General features: G+C 40.5%; 1 protein-coding gene and 1 long non-coding RNA gene across 5 annotated transcripts in view; one reads left to right on the top strand and one right to left on the bottom strand.

The window, feature by feature from the left end:
• Positions 1–27,720, top strand: part of LOC133543436 (uncharacterized) — a 50,956-nt gene that overhangs the window by 3,281 nt on the left and 19,955 nt on the right. The window contains exons 2-4 of one of the 4 annotated variants that reach the window (XR_009804375.1): positions 207–7,561; positions 7,682–7,784; positions 16,822–16,917. This is a non-coding gene — a long non-coding RNA (uncharacterized LOC133543436). Of the gene's footprint in view, positions 1–206; positions 7,785–16,821; positions 16,918–27,720 lie in introns of all 4 variants that reach the window. The other 3 variants (XR_009804374.1, XR_009804377.1, XR_009804376.1) reach the window with 3 other exon arrangements.
• Positions 1,194–27,642, bottom strand: LOC133543434 (flavin-containing monooxygenase 5-like). The gene is made up of 11 exons (XM_061887998.1): positions 27,502–27,642; positions 24,944–25,082; positions 13,642–13,830; positions 13,408–13,573; positions 12,413–12,555; positions 12,125–12,324; positions 8,924–9,059; positions 8,642–8,861; positions 5,607–5,679; positions 5,284–5,536; positions 1,194–3,877 (listed from the first exon to the last, which is right to left on the bottom strand). The coding sequence occupies exons 2-11, from the start codon at positions 25,073–25,075 to the stop codon at positions 3,731–3,733; spliced, it is 1,659 nt and encodes a 552-aa protein (XP_061743982.1). The 5' UTR covers positions 25,076–25,082; positions 27,502–27,642; the 3' UTR covers positions 1,194–3,730.

The raw sequence follows: 27,720 nt of genomic DNA, 5'->3' as shown, positions 1-27,720 counted from the left end.
TATTAAGTTCGCGGACACTTTGTTCCCTGATGTCATTACACAAGAAACAAGTTTGTTTCCTATTATAAAGCTTTCAACTCTAGTTGTGTTCCCTGCCATTGACAGGTACTTAACTCCCTGTTGAGTTCCAATTCACCCTCTTTGTGACTAATTTGGCATACTGTTGTCACATGGTTACAGGTTCACTGAGTGTATCTTTTACACAGGTCACACACGGTAACTGGCTCCATGTGGTTGCAGTTCAAATTGTGCCAGATTTCAGAACAGCAGGGTGCCCCAGAGAGTCGAGGCCATATCCATGCTGTCCGTCAACCTCTGCCCGAGCTATGGGCAAATAGTTAAGACCTCAACGCTGGCCCAGGCGGGATATGTCAGCAGTGAGACGCACCACAATGGCTGGGAAGATGGAGCAAGGCTACATCCAAGATAGTCACTGTGGAGAGGCGGAGCCGACGGCGGGGCAGTACACGCTTTGGCCCTGCTCAAGATGGCGGCCAGGAGACGGAGAATGCAGTGGAGTGAGGAGGCAGGGCGTGCCGGGAGCGACGCAGCGGCGATCGAGATCAGGTGCGTTGCTCACACTGCCTATCTCCTCTCAGCGTATAAAAGGGGGGGAAGTAGGAAAGATCGAGGAGAAGAGGTGGAGTGTCCGCAGCACAGCAGAAGCAGACGAACAAGACCAATCCGAGAATGAGCCCCAGAGGAAGACGACAACACCGGCAGCTGAAAAGTGGACCGATATGAGCAGCGGAGGAGGAGGGGCTGGAAAGCCACCCGATCGACAATGACCTTTTCCTGTTTTAAAAAATAAGAGTCAAACCTGCTCGACGCGATGTCCTTCCTGAATGGTCCACGCAACCCACACGACGACGGCTGGAGTCGTTCACAGTCACCAATCATCTTGGTCTCCATACCAAAGTACCTTGGCCCGTTTGATGCCAAAGACTGAGCGGAAGCTGACCTTTCATCAACGTTAAAAGATTCCACGCACTCCCCAGTGGACAATGAATACAGGGAATATGGGATTGTTATTCTGCACTGAAGGACCCTTTCACGTGAGTACAATCATTACTTGCCTGTTCATTTTGTGACCCCGAAAGCCCTCCACCCAAACTGGATGAAAAGAGCTGAAGTCATTATGTAATGAGAAAAACCTCAAATGCTAAGACTAATAATGAACAAAAACACAAAGATCTGTCTTCAAATACATGAATAGAATTTATTCAGTCTTTTTATTAGACTATTTCATAACAAATTTGATGATGACGTCATGTTCATACGCTGCCCCCACCTTCGGGATCTCACCATGCAAGTAGAGAACATATATACCGTATTTCCTTCAATTGCCGCCGCATATAGTATGCACCTGCCTTGAATTACTGCCGGGTCAAACTCGCTCGCAAAATAATTAGCACATGCTTAGTATTACCGCCTGGTCAAACTCGTGACGTCACAAGTGACACTTCCCCTGTCATCATTTTCAAAATGGAGGAGGCTGATTTCAATAGCAGTAATTTGAAATTGCATAAAGGGAAGAAGATTAAGAGCTGTTCAGTAGGATTTAAGGTCCAAGCTATTGAATACCAGTATGCTAAAAAGAAGAGTAAGCAGCTATGTTTTATTCATATACCGGTACCTGTGGAGAGGTGGCATCCGACGGTCCGACAGACAGGCAGAGCACGTTGGAGATGGCGGTGAGGAGACGGCAAGCGAGCGGAGAGGAGGAGCGGAAGAGTGACATGGACTGAGGTTTTATTAAAAAATAAACAAAGTCAAACTGCTCAAGCCATGTCCTTCCTTGGTGGTCCTGGGAACCCGCAAGACGACGGTATACCGTCACAATACCGTAGCTGCGTGTGTCAAATATGAGTCATTAATTGACTCCCGCCTCCTGGTGGTAGAGGGCGCTGGTGATCCTTCTTTCGACTACTCGGCTGCAGAAGAAGTGAAATGAGTGACGTGATATGTGCTGGGACGGATATGACGGATATGAACTGGACCAGCAAGAGTGACCAGCGTGTGTTTATTAAAATAAAACCGTTTTCTAAACTGGAATTTCAATCAAAGCAGGAGGTGATAAAGGAAGATCTCCATCGAGACAGAGAGACTTTTAAAACTGAAGAAAGATAAGGAAGACCTCTATAAACAAGTTATCGATGCTTTTGATCAGAAGGAGCTGGCATGGACTTCATTTATAAGTAAAGGTAAGACCATAACAACGTTTTTTTATTAAATGTGTTTTTCATGATGGTATCCTTACATCACACTCATATTTCTACTGCATGCCTTCGGTAAGCGCAGGAGTGAGAAGAGGTTTTAAATTAATTAGCGCCCCGGCGGCAATTCAAGGAAATACGGTAGGTATATTTTACCTAATGTAATGAATAATCATGATTAATATTTAAGATTTTAATATTGATAAAAAAATTGTAATCATAACGCTAGTTTTGAGCCATTATGCTTCCTATCTTACATTAGGTATGTCATTAGTGTTCATTAGCCATCAAGTGTGCTTCTGCTGTTTCAAACCAGGTTCTCCAAACAAGTCTAAGGTTTTTAAAGGCCTACTGAAATGAGATTTTCTTATTTAAACGAGGATAGCAGGTCCATTCCATGTGTCATACATGATCATTTTGCGATATTGCCATATTTTTGCTGAAAGGATTTAGTAGAGAACATCGACGATAAAGTTCGCAACTTTTGGTCGCTAATAAAAAAGCCTTGCCTGTACCGGAAGTAGCAGACGATGTGCGCGTGACGTCACGGGTTGTAGGGCTCCTCACATCCTCACATTGTTTATAATCATGGCCACCGGCAGCAAGAGCGATTCGGACTGAGAAAGCGACAATTTCCCCATTAATTTGAGCGAGGATGAAAGATTCGTGGATGAGGATATTTAGAGTGATGGACTAGAAGAAAAAAATATATATCATATTATGTTGCTAGTGTTTTAGTGAGATTAAATAGTACCTGATAGTCGGAGGGGTGTGTCCATGGGTGTGTTGACGCCAGAGTCTCTGAGGGAAGTCACGATCAGCTGAAGCACGACAGAAGCTCTGTTGATCTCCGGTAAGAGGCGACTTATTTCCACAATTTTCTAACCGAAAACTGCCGGTCGACATGTTTGCTTGACCGCTCTGATCCATAAAAAAGCTTCACCTCCGGGAATTTTAAACAAGGAAACACAGTGTGTTTGTGTGGCTAAAAGCTAAAAGCTTCCCACCTCCATCTTTCTACTTTGACTTCTCCATTATTAATTGAACAAATTGCAAAAGATTCAGCAACACAGATGTCCAAAATACTGTGTAATTATGCGATGAAAAGAGACGACTTTTAGGTGTGTGCTGCTGGGCTAAAATGTCCTAATAACGTCACAAACACGTGTCATCATTTTGCGACGTTTTCAACAGGAAACAACGCAGGAAATTTAAAATTGCAATTTAGTAAACTAAAAAGGCCGTATTGGCATGTGTTGCAATGTTAATATTTAGTCATTGATATATAAACTATCAGACTGCGTGGCCGGTAGTAGTGGGTTTCAGTAGGCCTTTAAGTCAAAGATCTATGAGCGGTCCTACAGCAGCGAAAATGGGTTAGCACCTGTGGTTTCTGCCAACTAAGTCCATAAATGATAATGGTTAACTTTGCACTGTTGAAATGATTGACAGCATGTAAAGCAAGTAAATTAGTGGCTTAAAAAGTCAGGATGTTTGACGTTCATTCAGACTTTTTAGAGATTCAGTTTGGCCATCAAGTTGGGAACGACAGATGGGTCTCGAACTTGAACGTAGAAGCCCGCGGCTCCTCCGGCAATGAGGGCCAGGCTCAACTTGAACAGGCGACCGGAGACGGAGCCGTTTTGTTCCTGTTCCTTCACCTGGAAACAAACAGGAAGTCATTATCCAGACCAGGGGTCACCAACCTTTTTGAAACCAAGAGCTACTTCTTGGGTACTGATTAATGTGAAGGGCTACCAGTTTGATACACACTTAAATAAATTGACAGAAATAGCCAATTTGCTCAATTTACCTTTAACTCTGTTATTTTTAATAATTAATGATATTTATCTTTGTGGAAACACTGATCATCTTAATGATTTTTTCACATTAAATATATACTTTTGATGACATGTTTTAAATAGGTTAAAATCCAATCGCACTTTGTTAGAATATATAACAAATTGGACCAAGATATATTTCTAACAAAGACAAATCATTATTTCTTCCAGATTTTCCAGAACAAAAATTTTAAAAGAAATTCAAAAGACTTTGAAATAAGATTTAAATTTGATTGTACAGATTTTCTAGATTTGCCAGAATAATTTTGGGGAATTTTAATCATAATAAGTGTAAAGAAATATTTCACAATTATTCTTCGTCAAAAAAACAGAAGCTAAAATGAAGAATTTAATTAAAATGTTTCATTATTCTTTACATTAAAACAAATTTACTTGAGCATTGATTTAAATTGTCAGGAAAGAAGAGGAATGAATTTCCATCCATCCATTTCCTACCGCTTATTCCCTTTTGGCGCCCATCTCAGCTACATTCGGGCGGAAGGCAGAGCACACCCTGGACAAGTTGCTACCTCATCGCAGGGCCAACACAGATAGACAGACAACATTCACACACTAGGGCCAATTTAGTGTTGCCAATCAACCTATCCCCAGGTGCATGTCTTTGGAAGTGGAAGGAACCTGGAGTACCCGGAAGGAACCCACGCAGTCATGGGGAGAACATGCAAACTCCCCACAGAAAGATCCCGAGTGCAGGATCGAACCCAAGACTGCAGGACCTTCGTAATGTGAGGCAGACGCACTAACCCCTCTTCCACCGTGAAGCCCGAGGAAGAATGAATTTAAAAGGTAAAAAGGTATATGTGTTTAAAAATCCTAAAATCATTCTTAAGGTTGTATTTTTTCCCTAAAATTGTCTTTCTGAAAGTTATAAGAAGCAAAGTAAGAAAAAATAATTAGTTTATTTAAACAAGTGAAGACCAAGTCTTTAAAATATTTTCTTGCATTTTCAAATTCTATTTGAGTTTTGTCTCTCTTAGAATTCACAATGTCGAGCAAAGCGAGACCAGCTTGCTAGTAAATAAATAAATAAATTAAAAAATAGAGGCAGCTCACTGGTAAGTGCTGCTATTTGAGCTATTTTTAGAACAGGCCAGCGGGCGACTCATCTGGTCCTTACGGGCTACCTGGTGCCCGCGGGCACCGCGTTGGTGACCCCTGTTGTAGATCGAGGTTTAGCACAAAGAGTGACGCGATTGATGGCCAACCTTCCTGGTCTTCAGGGGTTCGAACAAGCGGTCAAACTGTGTGAAGATGGCTCGCCGGGCGCCCTCCCACTTGCCGGGCCCAGTCAGGCGGTATTGATAGGCGGTGACGGGCCCCCACAGGACCTTTTTGAAGAGCGGGTAGTCGGTGAAGAGGAGCCACAGCAGGCTGGGTCGGGCTCCGATCTCTCCGGCCAGGTCGTCCATGTAGGACACAAAGTCCACCTGGAGCGGCGTCAGCTTGGACACGATGTAACTGCGTCAAGAAAGGTAGACATTAAATGTCTAAATCGGGAACTTTTGTTGTAGAATTTAATCAAGTGAACCTTTTGTTGATGTCCTTGGTGTCCTGCTCTACAGCTTTGACCATGGCCTGGTTTGAAGGTAACTTCAGGTTTCCTAAAAGACACTTGAACGTCTTTAGTGTGATTTCATGCAGCTGATGTGACGTTCAAACAAGTACCCGGACAGCCACAACATGGGTGTTTACCGTTAAAAGCCTACTGAAATGAGATTTTCTTATTCAAATGGGGATAGCAGGTCCATTCTATGTGTCATACTTGATCATTTCACGATATTGCCATATTTTTGCTGAAAGGATTTAGTAGAGAACATCGACGATAAAGTTTGCAACTTTGGTCACTAAGAGATAAGCCCTGCCTGTACCGGAAGTAGCAGACGATGACGTCACATGTTGATGGCTCCTCACATCCTCACATTGTTTTTAATGGGAGCCTCCAACAAAAAGTGCTATTCGGAGCACTCCCCATTAATTTGAGCGAGGATGAAAGATTTGTGTTTGAGGATATTAATAGCGACGGACTTGAAAAAAGAAAAAAAAAACGCGATTGCATTGGGACAGATTCAGATGTTTTTAGACACATTTACTAGGATAATTCTGGGAAGTCCCTTATCTTTCTATTGTGTTGCTAGTGTTTTAGTGAGTTTAATAGTACCTGATAGTCGGAAGGGTGTCTCCACGGGTGTGTTGACGCCAGTGTTTGATGGAAGTCGACGGCAGCTGTACGGACAGCACAAGCTCAGCTGATCTCCGGTAAGTGTCAACTTTTTACCACAATTTTCTCAACGAAAACTGACATTTGACAAGTGGTCGGGATCCATGTTCGCTTGACCGCTCTGATCCATGGTAAAGTTAACCTCCGGGAATTTTAAACAAGGAATTTGTTCTAAGTTTGTGTGGCTAAAGGCTAAAGCTTCCCAACTCCATCTTTCTTCTTCGACTTCTCCAATATTAATTGAACAAATTGCAAAAGATTCAGCAACATATATGTACAAAATACTGTGTAATTATGCCGTTAAAGCAGACGACTTTTAGCTGTGTGTGTGCGCAGCGCTAATATTTCTTAAAAGGTTTGTGACGTCACGTGTACACGTCATCATTCCGCGACATTTTCAATAGGACACTTCGCGGGAAATTTAAAATTGCAATTTAGTAAACTAAAGCGGCTGTATTGGCATGTGTTGCAATGTTAATATTTCATCATTGATATATAAACTATCAGACAGCGTGGTCGGTAGTAGTGGGTTTCAGTAGGCCTTTAAAGGTCTACTGAAATGAGATTGTCTTATTTAAACGGGGATAGCAGGTCCATTCTATGTGTCATACTTGATCATTTCGCGATATTGCCATATTTTTGCTGAAAGGATTTAGTAGAGAACATCCACGATAAAGTTTGCAACTTTTGGTCGCTAATAAAAAAAAGCCTTGCCTTTACCGGAGGTAGCAGACGATGTGTGCGAGACGTCACGGGTTGTGGGGCTCCTCACATTGTTTACAATCATGGCCACCAGCAGCGAGAGCGATTCGGACCGAGAGAGCGACGATTTCCCCATTAATTTCAGCGACGATGAAAGATTTGTGGATGAGGAAAGTAAGAGTGAAGGACTAGGAAAAAAAATAGACAGCAGAGTGATTCAGATATTAGACAAATTCACTAGGATAATTCTGGTAAATCCCTTATTTGCTTATTGTGTTACTAGTGTTTTAGTAAGATTATTTGGTCGTACCTGTACAACCTGAAGGTCGGAGGGGTGTGGCCACGGGTGTGGTGACCGCCAGTGTCTCCGAGGGAAGCCACGTTTCTCGACGAGGCGAAGGCAGCCGATGCTTCCTCCACGGTGGAAGAATCTGACGGTCGGGGGCGGCCGGTGGGAGGAGGCAAGAGAGTCTGCAGCTGCCTCTTTGACAGGTGCAGGAGAAACGACGCAAGCGGCATGGCGTAGTGGGTAGAGCGGCCGACCAGAAACCTGAGGGTTGCAGGTTCGCTTCCCACCTATTTACATCCAAAAAAATCGCTGCCGTTGTGTCCTTGGGCAGGACACTTCACCCTTTACCTCCGGTGCCGCTCACACTGGTGAATGAATGTTGAATGAATGATAGGTGGTGGTCGGAGGAGCCAAGCCGTAGGCGCAAACTGGCAGCCACGCTTCGGTCAGTCTACCCCAGGGCAGCTGTGGCTACTGATGTAGCTTACCACCACCAGGTGTGAAGGACTGTTGAGTCCCACTTCTCTGTGAGCGCTTTGAGTGTTTAGAAAGGCGCAATATAAATCTAAGTTATTATTATTATTATTATGTCTACGGTAAGAGCCGACTTATTACCACCATTTTCTCACCGAAATCTTGACATGACATGTGGTAGGGAACCATGTTCACTTGACCGCTCTGTTCCATAGCAAAGCTTCACCGTCATCTTTTGGGAATGTATAGCTCGGTTGGTAGAGCAACTAGAGGGTTGCAGGTTCGATTCCCGCTTCCGCCATCCTAGTCACTGCCATTGTGTCCTTGGGCAAGACACTTTACCCACCTGCTCCTAGTGCCACCCACACTGGTCTAAATGTCACTTAGATATTGGGTTTCACTATGTAAAGCGCTTTGAGTCACTAGAGAAAAGTGCTATATAAATATAATTCACTTCACTTCACTAGACAAGGAAACACCGGCTGTGTTTGTGTTGCTAAAGACGGCCGCAATACACCGCTTCCCACCTACATCTTTCTTCTTTGACGTCTCCATTATTAATTGAACAAATTGCAAAAGATTCAGCAACACAGATGTCCAGAATACTGTGGAATGATGCGACGAAAAGAGACGACTTATAGCTGTGAACGGCGCTGGATCAAAATGTCCTCTACAATGCGTGACGTCACGCGTCATCATACCGTGACGTTTTAGCATGATACTTCTGCGCGAAATTTAATATTGCAATTTAGTAAACTAAAAAGGCCGTATTGGCATGTGTTGCGATGTTAATATTTCATCATTGATATATAAACTATCAGACTGCGTGGTGGGTAGTAGTGGGTTTCAGTAGGCCTTTAAAGTTTTTTGACAAGCTCACCTTTGAAGACTTGCGAGACCCAGCGGCCTTGCATTTCAGCCTGTGGCATGATGGCTCCGAGGGCGTGGATAAAACCCACCACGGCCAGGGTGGGGTGCTCCAGGTTGGGTGGAAAGACGTGCTTGTAGAGACCGACGCGGTGCCCCGACTTGTACAGAGCGCCGCTGGGCAAGTACGGGAAGTCGTAATTATACCCCGTGGCGAACACGATGGTGTCCACCTGAAATAAAGGCGAGGTTAGAGACTTGCCGTCAAAGGCCGAGTGCCTCGAAAAGTTCCGACCTTCTCGACGACGCTACCATCCTCAAAGATCACAGAGGAGCCACGGATCTCCTTGATGTTGGGCTTGATGATGACGGAGCCGGACAGAATCTTAAAAGGCAGGTCGTCGTTGATCACTGGGATCTGACTGAAGAGCCTGAGGAGGAATTGAACTGAAAGATCGGTCGGCATTTTACATTGTTTCATATACTTTGATCTGCCGTTTCTCCCTGTCCTTTCTCTGCCCTGTGGAACAGCGAAGCTTTCTGCCTTTTTATTGTGCCCCATAAATTCCGCCTATAGTAAACATAGGCTTATCTGCTCAGTTAGCAAGCTAAAATTGTTTTTCTTTTTAAATATTATACGTTGTTTATTTTACAAAAAGTACCGTATTTCCTTGAATTGCCGCAGAGCATATAGCAGGGGTCACCAACCTTTTTGAAACCAAGAGCTACTTCTTGGGTACTGATTAATGCGAAGGGCTACCAGTTTGATACACACTTAAATAAATGACCAGAAATAGCCAATTTGCTCAATTTACCTTTCATAAATAAATGTATATATGTATATAAAAAAAAAAAATGGGTATTTATGTCCGTCATTCCATCATACATTTTTTTCCTTTCACGGAAGGTTTTTTGTAGAGAATAAATGATGGAAAAAAACACTTAATTGAACGGTTTAAAAGAGGAGAAAACAGGAAAAAAATGAAAATAAAATTTTGAAGCATAGTTTATCTTCAATTTCGACTCTTTAAAATTCAAAATTCAACCGAAAAAAAGCAGAGAAAAACTAGCTAATACGAATCTTTTTGAAAAATTTTTAAAAAGAATTTATGGAACATCATTTGTAATGTTTCCTGATTAAGATTAATTTTAGAATTTTGATGACATGTTTTAAATAGGTTAAAATTCAATCTGCATTTTGTTAGAATATATAACAAATTGGGCCAAGCTATATTTCTAACAAAGACAAATCATTATTTCTTCTACATTTTTCAGAACAAAAATGTTAAAAGAAATTCAAAAGACTTTGAAATAAGATTTAAATGTGATTCTAAAGATTTTCCAGATTTGCCAGAATTATTTTTTTGAATTTTAATCATAATAAGTTTGAAAAAATATTTCACAAATATTCTTTGTCGAACAAACAGAAGCTAAAATGAAGAATTAAATTAAAATGTATGTATTATTCTTTACAAAAAAAAAAACACACTTGAACATTGATTTAAATTGTCAGGAAAAAAGAGGATGGAAGTTAAAAGGTAAAAAGGTATATGTGTTTAAAAATCCTAAAATAATTTTTAAGGTTGTATTTTTTCTATTGTCTTTCTGAAAGTTATAAGAAGCAAAGTAAAAAAAATAAAGGAATTTATTCAAACAAGTGAAGATCAAGTCTTTAAAATATTTTCTTGGATTTTCAAATTCTATTTGAGTTTTGTCACTCTTAGAATTAAAAATGTCGAGCAAAGGGAGACCAGCTTGCTGGTAAATAAATACAATTTTAAAAATAGAGGCAGCTCACTGGTAAGTGCTGCTTTTTGAGCTATTTTTAGAACAGGCCAGCGGGCGACTCATCTGGTCCTTACGGGCGACCTGGTGCCCGCGGGCACCGCGTTCGTGACCCTTGGCATTAAGTATGCGCCTGCCTTGAATTACCGCCGGGTCAAACTCGCTTCCCAAAATAATTTGCGTATGCTTAGTATTACCACCTGGTCAAACTCGTGACGTCACGAGTGACACTTCTCCTGTCATCATTTTCAAAATGGAGGAGGCTGATTTCAATACCGGTAATTTGAAATCGCATAAAGGGAAGAAGATTAAGAGCTATTCAGTAGGATTTAAGGTCCAAGCTTACATCACACTCAAATTTTTACTGCATACCTTTGGTAAGTGCCCGGGTGAGAAGAGGTTTTAAAATAATTAGCCCATGCTTACTTTTACCGTATGCCTTTGGTAAGCGCAGGAGTTAGAAGAGGTTTTAAATAATTTGCGCCCCGGCGGCAAGTCAAGGAAATACGATAACTTGTTTTACAAGAAAAAAGTAGCATTATTACAAAACAATAACTATTTTGAGAATAATGTGATTGTGTTTCCAGGAAAAGGTTTTAACAAATGTACCAGATTGAACTAGTAAATGTTATGAGGTATTAATTCAATTTTATGAAAATAAATTGGTAAAACTACAACAAAAAATAGGACAACAATGTATTACCATATTTGTATAATGAAAATAATATAATAAAATAATAATTGCAAAAATGTATTTGTTTTACATAAAGTGGCAATATTGTGTATTCATAGTTTAACAAAGTCATCATATTTTCTAGAAAAAGCTTCTTTTTTTTTTTTTTTTACAAATTTGAACAAAATGTATGTTTACAAAATTAAATATGAATGTTATATCATGGAAAAATAAATACATTTTGCAAATAATATGGTCCAACAAGTAAAAATACTAATATTTCTAAAATACTCATTATTTTAAATTTAAATGATTTTTAATTTTACAAGATACAATTTGTAATCTGAGGGAAAAATTAAATGTTTATGCACAGAAATTTGTTAAAAATTAAAAATATATTTATAATATACAGTAGTTGTGCGAATGATATATTAAAACATTCTTACAAAAATTTGTTTTACACCTGAAAAATAAGCAAAATGACCAAAAAAGAACATGTATTATTTTGAGGGTGTGTCAAAGAAAAAGTTGAAAAAACTGCTGGTGTTACCAAATTAAAATTTTAATATTTTGAGCAAAAAAACAAGACATTTTAGGCAAATAAATCTGTAATATCACGACAAAATATGACTAAGAATGTATTTTGAGAAGGTTGAATAAAATTTTTAAAAAGTCAGGATTGAGAACAACCTGACAACAAGAAAATAAAGTCTAAATAAAGTCATAATTTTACTTGGAAAATGGTAAAACTAATTTTTGTAATAAATTTATTACAGAACATAACTTTGTGACAAAAAATTGATTGAGAGAAAATTAATAAATATAATTAGGTGAATGTTATACATCACTAATAGTAATTTTATTTGTCAGAAAAATAAGTAAAAGTACAAGAAAAAAATGTTTAGTATCAGATTTGTTTCATTTTAATAGGAAAAAAATAAATGTTACAGGCTTTATATTGTTTTTAAAAAGACAGAATTTGACATGAACTAATTGATTTTGTTGTGTGGCGGCATCAGCGGCGTAAAGACAGGCTACCTGTGGCTGGGCTTGAGGGCGTACATGGTGTGGTCGTACATGGCGTTGAGTTTCTTCTCGCCAAACCAGTTGAAGAAGTTCATGGGGAAGAGCTGGAACAAAATGTGGACAAAGCGCGTGTTGTACTTCATGTCCACTGGCATGCCGTCGTCCGACACCTGCCTGATGACCCAGGCGCCACGCCGTGTGCTCATGTACACCTGATGGACCACAAGGGGGAAGACGCAGACGTCAGCGTGACGTCACACTGGGAGGGAAGAGGAAGAAGAAGAAGAATGAGCTCCTGACTTGCTCTGCAAACTTGCTGCTCTCCACCGCGATGTCGCTGCCTGAGTTCCCGATGCCGACCACCACCACTCGCTTGGCGTGCATGTCCTCGGGACCCTTGTAGTCCCAGCTGTGCAGGTATTGTCCCGTGAAGCTCTCGATTCCTGCAGCACAATATCGACATCAGGGAAGCTGGAGCCTATCCTGGCTGACTATGTTGTCCGTTGTACTATTAGGAATAGCGTATTTTCCGCACTATAAGGCGCACCGGATTATAAAACGCTTATAAAAGTGCTTTGTTTCCCCTAAGCTGCGGCTAATTGGCACCTGGCCACACCTGGTGTCAATCAGCCCGCTCCTATTTGTACCTGATTTGTGTTCCAGTCAGTGCTGGATTATTGATTTGTCGATGTCTTGTATTGCATGTCGCTCCTGTCGTGTCGTGTCGTTGTAGCGTAGCGGTAAGCTATAATTCGTTAGATGTTTGTAGCTTACTGTTTTTGGGTTCCCAGCTTCCTAATTTGTCTTTGTACAACACGTAACAACTTCTGTTCCCTGTTCTGTTTATGCTAGCCTCCATGCTGAGCCTTTTGTTTTTGCTAGCTTCCATGCTAAGCTCCGTTTATTTTCTAGTTTCCATGCTAGCTCTTTTTGTTTGTTATCCGCCCACGTGCGTGCTTTATGTTTGTACCCTTTGTTTGGTTTTGTTCTAGTATTTTACATCAAAACCATGTTTCCTTATTCAATGCCTGCCTCCTTCTCTGCATCTTGGGGTTCGTCACAAACTAACTCTGACAGTTACAAGAAATGTTGAATTTTACAAGAACATTATATAACATATATATTATAATATATATGACAAAACAATAACAAAAACATTCATTCAAAGAAAAAGTATGTAATTTAGAAATAAAATATTAGACTACAATAGAAATATATAATTAATAAATCAATAAACTTATGTCATGTTAGAAGAAAAATGAGTATTAGCCAGATAGATCTAGAGCGTGTGGAACCTGGGAAGTCCTGTAGGGGCAGGTTGGGGTAAGTGTAATGTCCTGAGCAGCAGATAACAGCATCAAAGACGTGCGTCTCCTCCTTTCCGTCCCTTCGCTCCGTCAGCACTTCCCATTGACCCGTGCGGGAATAATCGGCCTTCTGTCTGACGCTCTTCACTGAGGTCTAGAAGAAAGGAAGGACTGTGTGTCATCCATCAAACATACTTATTTTTTTTTAAGTGCATGTCTCACCCGGAAGTGTATGTGCGGCAGCAGCTTGAAGTGCTCGGCGTACATACGGAAGTAATTGAGTATTTTGGAGTGGTGCATGTAATTAGGGTAGTCGGCCGGGATGGGGAAGTCGCTGTAGCACATCATCTCCTTGGAGATGTTGATGGTCAGGGAGCGGTAGATGCTGGCACGGTTGGGCTCCGACACCTCCTACAGGGAAGATGGTGGACTTACATGTCAATACATCCCACCAGACTTCAGTTCTGTGAGCATCGAACTAGGGCCTGGCGATACGGCCTTTTTTTAATATCGAAATATTTTTAGGCCATGTCACGATACACGATGTATATCTCGGCATTTTGACTTAGCCTTGAATGAACACTTGATACATATAATCACAGCAGTATGATGATTCTATGTGTCTACATTAAAACATTTTTCTTCATACTGCATTAATATATGCTACTTTTAAACTTTCACGCAGAGAGGGAAATCACAACTAAGTCAATTGACCAAAACATTTTTTATTGGCACAAATCCATTCATCCATCCATTTTCTACCGCTTATTCCCTTTGGGGTCGCGGGGGGTGCGGTTGGTAGAGCGGCCGTGCCAGCAACTTGAGGGTTGCAGGTTCGATTCCCGCTTCCGCCATCCTAGTCACTGCCGTTGTGTCCTTGGGCAAGACACTTTACCCACCTGCTCCCAGTGCCACCCACACTGGTTTAAATGTAACTTGGATATTGGGTTTCACTATGTAAAGCGCTTTGAGTCACTAGAGAAAAGCGCTATATAAATATGTTCAACAACTTAACAACTATCTCAGCTACAATCGGGCGGAAGGCGGTACACACCCTTGACAAGTCGCGACCTCATAGAAGGGCAAGTGCAAGATTGTCAGAGACATTTTAAAACAAGCCGTCAGGTTCAAACACTGATGACATCTATTAAACAAGACAAAAGGCAAGAAATCAAACAGAGACAGAATTCAATTCAGACTCAGTGTAACTCCCTCCACATAGCACTGACACAATGGCTTTCTTTGACTGATTTATTGAAGGCTTCCTTTCCCTTCAATTCACCGTGAAAACTGTTAATAAAATAAAGCACGTTACAAACGTAAAAATAACATGCACAGCACTTGGCTCAAACATTTTACCAAAGTAAAATACAAACAGAAATGACAAATACCTCGTTGGCCTGCATGCTTCTTTTAGGAGGAAATTGTGATCTTCTGGCTCTTATAGCCCAAACGCTGAAAGTCCTTGTGACACTTTTTAGTCCTTGTTACGATCAGTCGCTCTCTTTATCCCTTCTCATTGCATCAAACAGATGTTCACTCATACCCGGAAGTAGCTTCCTTATATCTGTTCACAGACCAATCGAGACACTTCGAAACAAACGCATGCCCACAAACCCAACAAAAAGGCATGAAATTACATTTTTAACCATAGTAACTTAAATAAAGCCTTCTTATGAAATTTTATACATTTTGATTTAAATTCCCTTTTATGAACTTAACTTATTCTGTTTTTAGAGAAATAAAACAAATTATAATTATTAGTCGCAACAGTTACACTCAGATCTGAGGAGAGACATGGCCACTGTACTCTCTGTACAGTCCCGCACCACACTCTGATGAAAAAGGTTTACATCTCCTCTTTTATTTAGATATTCAATGTTTACGCAACAACAAATGTCACAACAGAAATAGGGTGTATGTAAACAGTCGTTGTTTTCGGTCACATTGAAGACAAAAGAAGATGATGCCTCGGGCTTGGGCTCGTCCTGGATTCAGCTTCGGCAGGTCTTTGAGGACAATAGATAACCCCTCCCGTGTCATTCCAACGTACAAAGGGGAACCTTCCAAGACTTTGCTTGGTGCAACAAAGACAGCTCTCATCTGTTCATTGGAAACTCAGAGAACGGAAAGTTTTCTGATTATTTACATACCATTTTTCTAACACAAGCTATGAGTGCACTTTTGTGCATGATGTCACTAAGATGACATATCAAAACAACACTAAATTAAAGTGCACTTAGTGTACAGAATGCCACTACAATAGTTTAAAACAAATAATTTGTTCTTTTGTGCATGATTTTGTGGGCATGTGGCACCGAATGGAGATGTTGACATGCGGAGTAAGCACGCTTCTTTTTATCTTCTGTGACATTCATCTTCTGCTGTTTTCATTTCTAATATAAATTAGTGTAAAGTCCTTACTTATATCTGTCAGTAGACTAGCTATCAAAGTGCTAAAAACTATAGTAGGTTTACATAATACACCCACAGAACTTTAGTTATTAGAGGGTTCCGGTCGGACGGTTTTTCAAGGGGCACATTTCCGGTGATGATGTTGCATTATTGAGTCACGGATGAGGAGATGCTGCTCCGTTACTGATTGAAGTGAAGTCTGAATGTCATTAAAACAGTAAGCTCCATCTTTTGACACGTCCTTGCACGCTACACCGCTACAGCAAAGATGACGGCGAGAAGACGCTGTCGAAGATGAGCCACATGAATAAGACCACCCAAAAAAACGGCGCATCGTGAAGCGACTGTCAGAAAGCGGCTTGAAGATGATCTGTCAAACATAATTGTGAATTATATTTATATAGCGCTTTTCTCTAGTGACTCAAAGCGCTTTACATAGTGAAACCCAATATTTAAGTTACATTTAAACCAGTGTGGGTGGCACTGGGAGCAGGTGGGTAAAGTGTCTTGCCCAAGGACACAACGGCAGTGACTAGGATGGCGAAAGCGGGAATCGAACCTGGAACCCTCAAGTTGCTGGCACGGCCACTCTACCAACCGAGCTATACCGCTATGCAACACTTTGACCAAAGAACCACCATCAAATGTTATGTAGACCACAAGGAAGTGTTTGGTAATATTATATATAATATTTTTGTATATATAATAATATATTATTTATATATATATATAAAAAACAGGGAGTACAAAAAACATATGTACTCCCTGGCGTTCAAATTCAGTTAGGCAGGCTATTTTGGTTGTTTTTATTTCTTGTTTTATACATTTAGTATTTATTACATTTTAGTATTTTTAAGTGATACATTGTGCACTTCATTTAAGGTATATTTTACTATTGTATTATTTTCAGCCTACTGTATTACAATGTAAATGTGACACTATGTGCCCTTTTTTTTTTGTTCCAAATTCTTTCTTATGTCTGTACAGCACGTCGGCCAACCGGGGATTGTCACAGCGGAGTCGCATGTTATTGCGCGGATCGTTATCCCAGGATGAAGACCGAACTCCAAAGGCAATGTGCAGGTAAGACAATTGATTTACCGTATTTTTTGGATTATAAATCGCAGTTATTTTCATAGTTTGGTCGGGGGTGTGACTTATACTCCGGAGTGACTCATGTGTGAAATTATTAACACATTACCGTAAAATATTAAATAATATTATTTATCTCGCGGGGGGCGCTGGCGCCTATCTCAGCTACAATCGGGCGGAAGGCGGGGTACGCGCCAGCGCCCCCCGCAACCCCAAAAGGGAATAAGCGGTAGAAAATGGATGGATGGATTATTTATCTCATTCGCGGAAGAGACAAGGAAAATATCAGCAATCGTCACACACACACGTCAGCAATCGTCACACACACGTCAACCAATAAGAATTTGGCGAGGGGGTGTCATGGCAGAAGTGTATTGTGGGTGATGGGATGCTAACTGCTATATGCTACTGCCGTAGCTATTAAGATGCATCATTTCATCGTTGGCGTTAACTTATAAAAACTGAGAAGAGCTGAACAAAAATGGCACCGAAAAGGAAATCATGTACTGCAGATTACAAGCTGGACGTAGTGAAATATGCAGCAGAAAAGGACAAGAGGAAGCGGCGCATACCTTTGGAGTTGGCAGAGTTGTTTAGAAGCGACATCGAGGAAGAAGATTTTATGGGATTTAGTGATTAGGAGTGACAGATTGTTTGGTAAAGGTATAGCATGTGCTATATGTTATAGTTATTTGAATGACTCTTACCATAATATGTTACGTTAACATACCAGGCACCTTCTCAGTTGGTTATTTATGCCTCATATAACGTACACTTAGTCAGCCTGTTGTTCACTATTCTTTATTTATTTTAAATTGCCTTTCAAATGTCTATTCTTGGTGTTGGATTTTATCAAACTAAATTTCCCCCAAAAATGCGATTTATACTCCAGTGCGACTTATATATGTTTTTTTTCCTTCTTTTTTATGCATTTTCGACGGGTGCGACTTATACTCCAGAGCGACTTACCGTATTTCCTTGAATTGCCGCCGGGTATATAGTATGCGCCTGCCTAGAATTACTGCCGGGTCAAACTCGTTTCGCAAAATAATTAGCGCATGCTTAGCATTACCGCCGGCTCAGGATTAACGCCGGGTCTAACTCGTTTCGCAAAATATTATTTTATTAGCGCATGTCTAGAATTTCCGCCGGGTCAAAATCGTTTTGCCAAATAATTGGCACATGCCTAGAATTTCCACTGGGTCAAACTCGTCACGTCACGAGTGACACTTCACCTGTCATCATTTTCAAAATGCAGGAGGCTGTTTTCAATAATTTGAAATCGCATAAAGGGAAGAAGATTAAGAGCTATTCAGTAGGATTTAAGGTCCAAGCTATTGAATATGCTAAAAAGAACAGTAAGCAGCTATGTTTTATTAATATACCGTAGCTGCGTGTGTCAAATATGAGTCATTAAATGACTCTCGCCTCCTGGTGGTAGAGGGCGCTAGTGATCCTTCTTGCGACTACCTGGCTGCAGAAGAAGTGACAACAAGGAGCAAGAGTGAGCAGCGATCGTTTATTTTTTCCTCTCGCTTGCACTTTTAACATGGAGGATCACATTTTTAAAATAAAACCGTTTTCTAAACTGGATTTTCAATTGAAGCAGGAGGTAATAAAGGAAGATCTCCAGAGAGACTTTTAAAACTGAAGAAAGATAAGGAAGACTTCTATAAACAAGTTATCGATGCTTTTGATCAGAAGGAGCTGCGCATGGACTTCATTTATGAGTAAAGGTAAGACCATAATAACATTTTTTTTTAATTAAATTTGCTTTTCATGATGGTATCCTTACATCACACTCAAATGTATAAGCGCAGGCCTAAATTTACCGCATGCCTTTGTTAAGCGCCGGAGTGAGAAGAGGTTTTAAAAATAATTAGCGCCCCGGCGGCAATTCAAGGAAATGCGGTACTCTCGGAAAAATACGGTAATGTCCGACTGTGACTTTAACTCCAGTGGCAAAGATTTAATACATTCAATTTATTTGAGGAGCCCTAATACACACAAACAAGCATACAAATAAAGATATACAAGCTGAAAAAAGTCAATATTTTTAAGTAGATGATAAAATAAAAACCTACCCGTCCAATAAGTGACAGAATGTTCTCTATAAAAGACAGCTTAAATACGTGACATGACCCAGGCTCATCCTAGTAGAGAGAAACCTACACACACGTGCGGATGTTGTTTCTGGACTTCAGCTCGGCGTTCAACGCCATCATCCCGCAGCACTTGGTGAGCAAACTGGCTCCCCCTTGGATTCAGTACCCCCTCCATGCAACTGGCTGCTTGACTTCCTCACAGACAGACCCCAGTCTGTGAGAGTGGGCGACAACACCTCTAGTGTCATCTCCCTGAGCACCGGCTCCCCCCAGGGCTGTGTCCTGAGTCCGCTGCCGTTCACGTTGATGACCCATGACTGCTGCTCCAGTTGTGGGCCTAATCTGTGACAACGACATGGACTACAGGGGTGAATCATCTAGTTGACTGGTGCAGAACCTACAACCTGGTCCTGAACGTCGACAAGACCAAGGCGATCATCGTCGACCTCAGGAGGCACCAGTCCAGCCACAATTCACTCTTCATCAACGGCACAGCAGTGGATATGGTAAGAAGCACCAAGTTCCTGGGGGTGCAGATAACTGACAATATGACCTGGTCCCTACACACCGGAGCTCTTGTAGAAAGAGCTCAGCAGCGCAAGCACTTTTTGCGTCAGATGAAAAGAGCATAGCTGCCTCCCCCTGTTCTAACCACATTCTACAGACGCACTATAGAGAGCTTACTGACCAACTGCATCTCTGTCTGGACTGGAGCCTGCAGTGCCTCAGACTGGAAATCTCTGCAGACTCATCAGAGATCGCAAAAAGCCGCTGCCTGACCGGGGCTCAGAAAATCTATAGAGACTCCTCCCAACCCCACCAAGGACTGTGTTCACTGCTGGACTCTAGAAAGAGGTTCTGTAGCAGAACCTCCAGGTTTCTGCAACAGCTTCTTCCCTCAGGCCCTAAGACTTTTGAACGCATCATAATAATCACCTCATTTCCCCCCCAAAACGGATTAACTCGCTGGAACATAAAGACAATGTAACATACATCCATAAACGTGGACGCATATGCAAAAGTGCAATATATTTATCTGTACAGTAATCTATTTATTTATACCTGCACCTTATTGCTCTTGAATCCTAAACTACAACGAGCTAATGCAATGACATTTTGCTTTTATCTGTACTGTAAAGTTCAAATTTAAATGATGATAGAAGGAAGTCTAAGTCTATATAAAAAAACGGATTTTGACACTGAAACCTTTTTGCAAGTCAAAGTTAGTTTGTGACGAACCCCAAGATGCAAAGAAGGAGGCAGGCATTGAGTGAGAAAACATGATTTAATAAAAATACTAAAAGAAGAAGAAACCAAAGGGCTACAACAAAAAGCACGCACGAGGCGGATAACAAACAAAAAAGCCTTGCGTGGAAGCTAGCAGGTATCGAGCAAGAAACAGAAGTCGTACTTATAATATGAAAACAAACCTGGAAGCAGGGAACAAAAGACAGTAAGCTACAAACCACTATCAAATATAGCTTACCGCAACGCTGCATTGACACGATATGATACGACACGACAGGTAGCAACGACACAGAAGTGACAATACATGACAATATTCCAGCACTCGACTGGAGGACAAAACAGATTCAAGTAGGAGCGGGCTGATTGACACCAGGTGTGGCCAGGTGCCAATCAGCCGCATCTGAGGGGAAACAGCGCACAGGGAAAAAAACAGCAAACAGACAAAATAAGAGCGCTGACAGGAACTAAAGACAGGAAATACTACACACACACAGAGGAAAAACTGAAACACAAACAAACTGTCAGGGGCAAGGCTGACAGTGGAATTAAAACGGAGCAAAAATAATACGAGCACATTTCTTTCTGAGGAAGGTCGTTGTTATTGACACTATTTTTACTGTCTTTAGTTCACCCCAAAGAATGTATTATTTATTTATATCCGCAGTTTTCCTTTCCTTGCTTTCAAATGGACAAACATTTAATATAGGTATTATTTTGTAACAGCTAATTGAGCAGCATAGGAACAGTGTAAATCAATATTTATGAAGGGATTTAAAAGCCAGTGGCTTAATTAGAGCCAATCTAAATAGTTATCTTTAAGTCAACGAGTCAACTATCAAAGCACTGGTTTGTTGCAGTCGTGGTAACTAGTAAAAAGAAAACTAGTTGTCAGATTGAAACTGGTCAAACTAGTCAAACGACGGCAACACATCTTTTCCGTAGTGGCACAATCATTCAATGGCGATCATGAGTTCTGGGAAGGACACGATTCCTCTGGAAAATTCCTTCTCCATTACTGACAAAAAAAGCACATTAAAATACAACCTTAATTAACCATTAATGGAAGGGTTTCCATCATCATATCATTTTGAAAACAGACAGGATGTGAGTCAGGTTTCATCCCCATTCATCGTATCGTGGGGGAGTAAAATAATTCTCATCCCCATTCATCATAGTGCGTTGTCATTGTACAGCAACATACACAACACAACTGAATGGAATTGAATTTCTGCAAGTCAACCTTAGCTTCTCGATTTTACACTGTTTAAAGTAGCAGTAGAGTGGAAAAATAAGTTGATTTTATATGCTTATTTGTGTTTCATTGTACCCATTAACCATATCCAATTGTATCGACAATCCGCCAAGTATGTGAAAATACCATCGAAAACCTCAAAAAATGCCACAAGTCAGCCACTTTAAATATTCCGCTCCGAATACCTTCAGTAATTTCTGTAGATCAGGGGTCTCCGACACGCGAGACGCAAGTTTTATATGAATGGCGCTTGACAGTTGTGTTATTTGGGTCCAAAATGGCTCTTTCAACATTCTGGGTTGCCTACCCCTGCATTTGAATCTTTTTGAAAAAAAAAAAAAAATAGAATTTATGGAACATCATTAGTAATTTTTCCTGATTAAGATTAATTTTAGAATGTTGATGACATGTTTTAAATAGGTTAAAATCCAATCTGCATTTTGTTAGAATATATAACAAATTGGACCAACCTCTAATTCTAACAAAGACATATTATTTCTTCTAGATTTTCCAGAACAAAAATTTTAAAAGAAATTCAAAAGACTTTGAAATAAAATTTAAATGTGATTCTAAAGATTTTTTAGATTTGCCAAAATATTTTTTTTTAAATTTTAATCATAATAAGTTTGAAGAAATATTTCACAAATATTCTATGTCGAAAAAACAGAAGCTAAAATGAAGAATTAAATTAAAATGTATGTATTATTCTTTACAATAAAAAAATATATACTTGAACATTGATTTAAATTGTCAGGAAAGAAGAGGAAAGAATTTAAAAGGTAAAAAGGTATATGTGTTTAAAAATCCTAAAATCATTTTTAAGGTTGTCTTTTTCTAAAATTGTCTTTCTGAAAGTTATAAGAAGCAAAGTAAAAAAAAAAAAATGAATTTATTCAGACAAGTGAAGACCAAGTCTTTAAAACATTTTCTTGGATTTTCAAATTCTATTTGAGTTTTGTCTCTCTGAGAATTCAAAATGTCGAGCAAAGCGAGACCAGCTTGCTAGTAAATAAATACAATTTATTTATTCCGCTCCGAGTACCTTCAGTAATTTCTGTAGATCAGGGGTCTCCGACACGCGAGACGCAAGTTTTATATGAATGGCGCTTGACAGGGTTGTGTTATTTGGATCCAAAATGGCTCTTTCAACATTCTGGGTTGCCTACCCCTGCATTAGTGGAAAAGCGGAAAATGAATGAAGACGACAGAGACGTTGACACGGAGACGGCGGTTTTCTTACCTGCCTGGCTGCAGTCACACTGCAACACCTGTCCGTCAGTTATAACAGTCCCTGATAACCTGGACCAATTCAAACCGTTATTTGTTTTTTTTTATTGTTTAATTTGCATTGCCTCACACAATGAACACTACATATATTTCTATATGACGCTGGATAGCACTCCGGGAGAAGTCACTTTTTTGCACTCGCTATCCCGCTCCTTTCCCGGCTATTATCCGCCGAACGCTTTGTTGCTGTAGGGAGGAAAAGCGGAACGACACACATTGCGGACATAATGTTATTTACATGACATTATTCTCTGTGCGTTGGCTGAATACAAATATATTCCACAACCCCAAACATGTCTTTTTCAAAGCCTGCAGTGAAGAGAAACGTTTGTGATGAGCAAATACAATTCCAGGAAAAGTGGGAGATGCAATATTTCTTTGTTGAGCACATCGGCACCCCGACGTGTCTTATTTGCACAAAGAAAGTTGCGATGCACAAGCAATACAATTTGAAACGTCATTTATACAACTAGACATGCTGAGGAGTATGCAAACATTCTTTGAGAAATATTCTAAGGCCCAGCCTCACCCAGACTCTACATCCAGTGACCCACAGGTAAAGTGAGTTTGAGACCCCTGCTGTATATTTGGGGTTACCAACCTTTTTGAAACCAAGAGCTACTTCTTGGGTACTGATTAATGCGAAGGGCTACCCGTTTGATACACACTTAAATAAATTGCCAGAAATAGCCAATTTGCTCAATTTACCTTTAATAAATAAATCTATATATATATATATATATAAATATAAAATGGGTATTTCTGTCCGTCATTCCGTCGTACATTTTTTTTCCTTTTACGGAAGTTTTTTTGTAGAGAATAAATTATTGAAAAAAACACTTAAATGAACGGTTTAAAAGAGGAGAAAACAGGAAAAAACTGAAAATTAAATTTTGAAACTCTTTAAAATTCAAAATTCAACCGAAAAAAAAAAGAAAAACTAGGTAATTTGAATTTTTTGGAAAACATTTTAAAATAGAATTTATGGAACATCATTAGTAATTTTTCCTGATTAAGAATAATTTTAGAATTTTGATGACATGTTTTAAATAGGTTAAAATCCAATCTGCATTTTGTTAAAATATATAACAAATTGGACCAAGCTATATTTCTAACAAAGACAAATCATTATTTCTTCTAGATTTTCCAGAACAAAAATTTTAAAAGAAATTCAAAAGACTTTGAAATAAGATTTTCATTTGATTCTAAAGATTTTCTCGATTTGCCAGAATAATTTTTTTGAATTTTAATCATATTAAGTTTGAAGAAATATTTCACACATATTCTTTGTCAAAAAAACAGAAACTAAAATGAAGAATTAAATTAAAATGTATGTATTATTCTTTACAATAAAAAAAAAATACTCGAACATTGATTTAAATTGTCAGGAAAGAAGAGGAAGGAATTTAAAAGGTAAAAAGGTATATGTGTTTAAAAATCCTAAAATCATTTTAAGGTTGTATTTTTTTCTCTAAAATTGTCTTTCTGAAAGTTATCAGAAGCAAAGTAAAAAAACAAATGAATGTATTTAAACAAGTGAAGACCAAGTCTTTCAAATATTTTCTTGGATTTTCAAATTGTATTTGAGTTTTGTCTCTCTTAGAATTAAAAATGTCGAACAAAGCGAGACCAGCTTGCTAGTAAAAAAATAAAATTTAAATAATAGAGGCAGCTCACTGGTAAGTGCTGCTATTTGAGCTATTTTTAGAACAGGCCAGCGGGCGACTCATCTGGTCTTTACGGGCTACCTGGTGCCCGCGGGCACAAAAAACCTTCCGTAAAAGGAAAAAAAATGTACGGCGGAAAGACAGAAAGAAATACCCATTTTTTTCTAAATATAGATTTATTTATTAAAGATAAATTGAGCAAATTGGCTATTTCTGGCAATCTATTTAAGTGTGTATCAAACTGGTAGCCCTTCGCATTAATCAGTACCCAAGAAGTAGCTCTTGGTTTCAAAAAGTTTGCTGACCCCTGAAGTAAAGGAACATTCGCACTCAAAGGAAATGACCCGACCCCTCTGCATTAATAGATGATTGTGATGATGTCTTGTGGTTAATCACGTGACTTTTAAGTGTGATAAAAAGACACGCATTGTGTGTAGTTGAATTGGAAACAAACTTGCTTTGAACTTCCAAAGTCCGCCGAGGTCGTCGCTGCTCTCGAAGCAGGTGGGCAGCATGCCGTCATCCAAACACGTCTTGACGGAGCTCAGACCCGACGGGCCGGCGCCGATCACTGCTACCTTGTGCACCATGGTGGAGCTGCAACAGCCAAAGTCATCCTCGGTCATTTTCTTGTATTAGCTAACAATAGCAACTCATTTTCATTTTAAAAAGATGCAAAAATCAGGCGAAATTTGCGTCGAAGTAGATTTTTTTTTTGGTTCACTCAACCCATAAAAAATGATACTTTTTTTTAGAGGTGGGCGGTCAGGTCCAGCAAAGCCTTCCCTGCTGGCGTAACATAACCAGAATTAAAGATTAAAGCCATTTTTAATGTATTTTCCCTAAATATCTAAAAGTATTCATATTATGCTCTTTCCAGTGCTGTTGTTTTTAGTTTTAGTTTGTATCCAATCAGAATTCAGCTTGCTTATGTTGCCATGCTGTACGAAATCTGCTTTGCACACTCTTGGCATTCTCTCGATGAGCTTCAAGCTTTAAAGTCCGCAGCTGAGGAGGAACACAGCACTCAGGGAACAAGACAGGAAGCTGACAAAATAAGAGCACTAGACAGGAACCAAAGACAGGAGATACTAAACACAGAGGAAACAGACAAATGCAGAGGAAAAAACTAAAACATAGACAAACTGTCAGGGGAAAGCCTGACAGAAATAGTGCAATTTAATGACAAAAAAAAAGTATTATTTTGAGAAAACAATACTACAAAAAAATTCCTGAACAAAACGAATCATCTGATGTCACGTTAAATTTGGGCCGTCGTGTTTCTGCCGGTGTTTAAAATCAACAGAATTCTCGTTCCGCTTGAGAGATAGTCACTGATCCGTCACCAGGTCAAGATGGCTCCGGATCTCCATTGATGCAGAAAGTTCAATCGTGGCTTAAAGGAGTCACCTTGGTGAACCAGTCATGTCTTTTGAACCATTATTTATAACCAACGTTCGGAACCAATTCCCAGCAAGTATTTTACATTCTTATTACTATGGACCGCTTTCTGTCGCTCACTAAAAAAAGAATAGAATAGAATAGACTTTATTGTCATTATATTTGCATACAACGAGATTAAAGACTCCAACTTAAGGTGTGGTTGTGGGAACACCATCCATCCATCCATCTTCTTCCGCTTATCCGAGGTCGGGTCGCGGGGGCAACAGCCTAAGCAGGGAAACCCAGACTTCCCTTTCCCCAGCCACTTCGTCTAGCTCTTCCCGGGGATCCCGAGGCGTTCCCAGGCCAGCCGGGAGACATAGTCTTCCCAACGTGTCCTGGGTCTTCTCCGTGGCCTCCTACCGGTTGGACGTGCCCTAAACACCTCCCTAGGGAGGCGTTCGGGTGGCATCCTGACCAGATGCCCGAACCACCTCATCTGGCTCCTCTGGATGTGAAGGAGCAGCGGCTTTACTTTGAGCTCCTCCCGGATGGCAGAGCATCTCACCCAATCTCTAAGGGAGAGACCCGCCACACGGTGGAGGAAACTCATTTCGGCTGCTTGTACCCGTGATCTTATCCTTTCGGTCATGACCCAAAGCTCATGAACATAGGTGAGGATGGGAACGTAGATCGACCGGTAAATTGAGAGCTTTGCCTTCCGGCTCAGCTCCTTCTTCACCACAACGGATCGGTACAACGTCCGCATTACTGAAGACGCCGCACCAATCCGCCTGTCGATCTCACGATCCACTCTTCCCTCACTTGTGAACAAGACTCCTAGGTACTTGAACTCCTCCACTTGGGGAAGGGTCTCCTCCCCAACCCGGAGATGGCATTCCACCCTCTTCCGGGCGAGAACCATGGACTGGGACTTGGAGGTGCTGATTCTCATTCCGGTCGCTTCACACTCGGCTGCAAACCGATCCAGTGAGAGCTGAAGATCCCGGTCAGATGAAGCCATCAGCACCACATTATCTGCAAAAAGCAGAGACCTAATCCTGCGGTCACCAAACCGGAACCCCTCAACGCCTTGACTGCGCCTAAAAATTCTGTCCATAAAAGTTATGAACAGAATCGGTGACAAAGGACAGCCTTGGCGGAGTCCAACCCTCACTGGAAATGTGTTCGACTTACTGCCGGCAATGCGGACTAAGCTCTGGCACTGATCGTACAGGGAGCGGACCGCCACAATAAGACAGTCCGATACCCCATACTCTCTGAGCACTCCCCACAGGACTTCCCGAGGGACACGGTCGAATGCCTTCTCCAAGTCCACAAAGCACATGTAGACTGGTTGGGCAAACTCCCATGCACCCTCAAGAACCCTGCCGTGAGTATAGAGCTGGTCGTGTTGTGGTAACACATATCAGGTAAAATAAATAACACAAAAGGTAATAAAGGAAAAACTAACAATTGAAATAAACAGACTGAAAAAGCCAGTCATATCAGTGCATGCCACATTTCACCTTGTTTAGAATCTACAACCCGCATTAGTCACCCACAGCTTTTTGATCTCTACTAAAATAAGCACGCAATAATAACCGTAGTTTGTGTGCGCAGGGCTGCTTACCTCCACGCTCTTGCGACGAGAAGTGTGTAACTGCAGGCTCAAAACACACAAAGACGTTCCCAGCTCTTAGAAGGTTTGATTAAATCATCTGCCAGGACGATCTCCACCTCCTTCAAACACACTTGATCCAATCACATACCCTCATTGTTCATGATTGACTTCAAAGGCCAGACGGTGGGAACAATGACACACACACTTGGAGAAATTTGAGAATAATTG

The sequence above is a fragment of the Nerophis ophidion genome, linkage group LG26 (genome assembly GCF_033978795.1).
Source record: "Nerophis ophidion isolate RoL-2023_Sa linkage group LG26, RoL_Noph_v1.0, whole genome shotgun sequence".
Taxonomy (NCBI): domain Eukaryota; kingdom Metazoa; phylum Chordata; class Actinopteri; order Syngnathiformes; family Syngnathidae; genus Nerophis; species Nerophis ophidion.
This window is presented reverse-complemented; position numbering and strand designations above follow the sequence as displayed.

Excerpts from the sequence above, each read along its gene's own strand:
- LOC133543434 (XM_061887998.1), bottom strand. The coding sequence starts at position 25,075 with ATGGTGCACAAGGTAGCAGTGATCGGCGCCGGCCCGTCGGGTCTGAGC. Across the intron at positions 12,325-12,412 it reads GCAGCAAGTTTGCAGAGCAA|GTGTACATGAGCACACGGCG; the intron begins GTCAGGAGCTCA and ends GTGGTCCATCAG. Across the intron at positions 5,537-5,606 it reads ACCAAGGACATCAACAAAAG|TTACATCGTGTCCAAGCTGA; the intron begins GTTCACTTGATT and ends TTCTTGACGCAG.